General features: G+C 37.7%; 1 protein-coding gene across 1 annotated transcript; it reads left to right on the forward strand.

Annotated features, from left to right (window-relative positions):
• Positions 1-838: 838 nt before the first annotated feature.
• On the forward strand, positions 839-1,846 carry LOC9317489 (transcription repressor OFP6). Its single transcript, XM_002879544.2, has 2 exons — positions 839-1,593; positions 1,818-1,846. The coding sequence occupies exons 1-2, from the start codon at positions 1,044-1,046 to the stop codon at positions 1,844-1,846; spliced, it is 579 nt and encodes a 192-aa protein (XP_002879590.1). The 5' UTR covers positions 839-1,043.
• The last annotated feature ends 1,374 nt before the right edge of the window (positions 1,847-3,220 follow it).

A 3,220-nucleotide genomic window follows, 5' to 3' on the forward strand; every position in this document is an offset into this window, starting at 1 on the left:
TTATTTTTTACACAAACTCATATACTATTTTCTAATATATAAACCCGCGCATCGCGCGGGCCTATTTCTAGTAATTTTTTAATAGATCACACAATACATTTGGGCCTAATCAGAATCAATGCAGTGATACTTCTTATACCCAGTATCGGGTGACGTGGCGACTCCTGATTCGTGTTGGGAAACGCGTTTTTCCCTGAAAAAAAAAATCATTCTCGTTTTCCCGTTTCTTCGCGATTGTTTTTATCATCATGTTTTTTTATATTTTTTTGAATTTTATGTTTTTTTTGCTTTAGTATATTCTACGTTTTTTAATGTAATATTACCTTTTGTAATTATATGTTTTTATATATTTATTTTTGATTTTGCAAATAACTTTTTTTTATGATACTTAAACCGGTATCACCAATGGAAACATATTTAATACGAGTATCATAAAAAATCGCAAACAATAAACAAACATTATAAATAATATTAAAAAATTATTAATGATACTTTATGAGTATGACCTATGTGCGTGTTCTAAGAAATAAGAAATTGTTTAAAATGATTGTGTATGAAATGAATTAAGGACAGTATATAGTATATAACTAATATTTCTTTGAAGATTGAATGCAAAAAGACATACTAAAATAACCATCTGATTTTTTGAAGAAAACTAAGTTAGATTATATATATACACATTGTTCAACTAGAACCTAATAATGGGAGATATATATTGAACACCATTATAGTTTATTATACTTAACTCAAATAATAATCCTATGTGATAGTAATTCTTTCATAAGATCAGTGGAGTAAGTATATGTCACATTTATGCTCATGAATATAGCGATACTTTTAATTTTTTAAAAACGTTCACAAAATTTTGAACATCAAATTAAATATTGTTGCTAAGAGTTTACTTCTCATTAATCCACCTCAGTCACCACATGCACCCTTTAATACCAATCCAAGTAGACTCTTTCTCCCTCACACTCTCTCTCTCTCTCTCTAAAACCTATTTCATCTTGGAGTAAGACAGAAACAAAGAGAGAGAGCAAGCGATGACGACAGGCAAAAGCAAGAAGAAGAAGATGGTCCTTAAGGCAGTCTCTGTCGTAGACATCGGCTGTGGCAACTGTAAGTTCCCAAGCTTGTCTTCTTTTTTCAACCCTACCCCAAAAAAGCCCCGCCTCTACTCCTCTAATTACGGCCACTGCCACTCCTCCACCCCCACCACGGCCTCCTCCTCCTCCGCCGTTCCCTCCACCTCCCACTGGTTCTCTGACACCTCTTCCTCCTCCGCAACACCTTCCACCGCCGCTGTCGCCGTCGAGAAAGATTCCGACGACCCTTACCTTGATTTCCGACAGTCTATGCTTCAGATGATTCTCGAGAACGAGATTTACTCCAAAAACGATCTTAGAGAGCTTCTCCACTGTTTCCTATCCCTTAACGAGCCCTACCACCACGGCATCATCATCCGCGCTTTCTCCGAAATCTGGGACGGAGTTTTCTCCGCCGCCGTCAAACACCGTGGCGACGTCCAAGAGTCCCCACTCGTCCACCGCATGGCTCACGTGCCTCGCACCGTAACCACTACCACCGATCGAAGTACCTTTTTTAACTACTCATTAGCCACGTCACCAATTATGTATTGACAACTATCCATTTACCGACTACCGACGTGTCAATATATTATTGGGTTTGTGCTGTTTAACTTCTTATCTTAGCTTTTTTCTTCTTTGTCTTTTTAACCAAGTGTAACGACAAGTCGACAATGGTAGAATATTTTATATTTATAATATTGCTACATGTTTCTATGTTGATTTTTGTAGTTGTATTCGGCCAAAATCGAAAAGAATAGAAGTTTTAAAGATCTTGTGACACTCGTGACTCTCATTAGGATGATGACGTTACTGAATACAATATTTGATGATCAAACTCTTACGATTAACAAAAGAAAGTATTTAACTCACAAACTCAATAGCCTTTATTAGTTTAAGAAAATCTCTCAAAACTTAAACTCTCTCACAAATTAGGTCATGACTCAACCTCTCTATTTATACAAGTCTCTCAAATCCTAATCTCTCTAGGATTACACATATATTAGATAACTCCTAATATATTTGACTTTATCTTCTCTAAACCATAACTCGGTTTAGTTGCTTCCGGTTCAAGTAATCTTCAAGCTTAACCAACATTCTCCCTCTTAAGCTTGAATCCATCTTGTACCATATCTTTAACTCCAATGAGACTCCTCATTTCCTTGAACTTGATCCTACCAAGTGCCTTGGTTAATATGTCCGCCTTTTGCTCGTCTCCCGGAACATGTACAACTTCAATTAGCCCATTCTCAACGCATTCTCTTATGAAGTGATAACGTCTATGAATATGCTTGCTTCTACCATGGAAAACAGGGTTCTTTGTGAGTGCGATCGCTGATTGATTGTCAATAAGTATAGTAACATTCTCACAAGATGATCCGGTGATTTCACTTAGTAGATCTTGAAGCCAAATGGCTTGTTTCGCAGCTTCTGTTCCGGCCATGAATTCTGCCTCGCATGATGACATTGCTACAACTTCTTGTTTCTGTGAGCACCACGATATTGGACTCTTCCCAAAGTAGAACACATGTCCCATAGTGCTTCTTCCGTCATCTGGATCAATGTTGTGGCTACTATCACTGTAACCTATTAGCTTCGATACCTCTATAGTCCGGTTAAACACTAAGCCAAGAGTTGTTGTCCCCTTTAAATACCTCAAGCATTGTTTCAATGCTACTCCGTGTGACTCCTTTGGACTTTGCATATACCGGCTTAGCACACCTACACAATAAGACAAGTCTGGTCTTGTGTGTAGCAAGTAACGAAGACAGCCTATATTCTTCCTATAGGTTGTAGCATCAATGTCTTTCTCTTCCAAAGCCTTAGACAACTTCAAGCCTGCTTCCATTGGTGTATGAACCGGGTTGCATTCTGCCATTCCTGCTTCTTCTAGTATCTTCAATGCATAGCGTTTTTGATTTAGAGTTATTCCTTCTCCAAGTTGACAAACTTCAATCCCAAGGTAGTAGGTCAGTTTGCCAAGGTCACTCATCTCAAATTTTGACGCCATTTCTTTCTTAAACTCCTCAATGAACTTCACACTTGTTCCCGATACAAAAAGATCATCAACATAAACTGCAACAAGAAGAGTATGTTGATCTACCTGTTTCCTATAAACCGATGGTTCTTTGGTG

Source organism: Arabidopsis lyrata (assembly GCF_000004255.2).
Source record: "Arabidopsis lyrata subsp. lyrata unplaced genomic scaffold ARALYscaffold_4, whole genome shotgun sequence".
Classification (NCBI taxonomy): Eukaryota; Viridiplantae; Streptophyta; class Magnoliopsida; order Brassicales; family Brassicaceae; genus Arabidopsis; species Arabidopsis lyrata.

Bases quoted from the DNA above. Each gene is read 5' to 3' on its own strand.
- LOC9317489 (XM_002879544.2), top strand. From the start codon at position 1,044: ATGACGACAGGCAAAAGCAAGAAGAAGAAGATGGTCCTTAAGGCAGTC. The intron at 1,594-1,817 runs GTACCTTTTTTA...TGATTTTTGTAG, and splicing joins AACCACTACCACCGATCGAA to TTGTATTCGGCCAAAATCGA.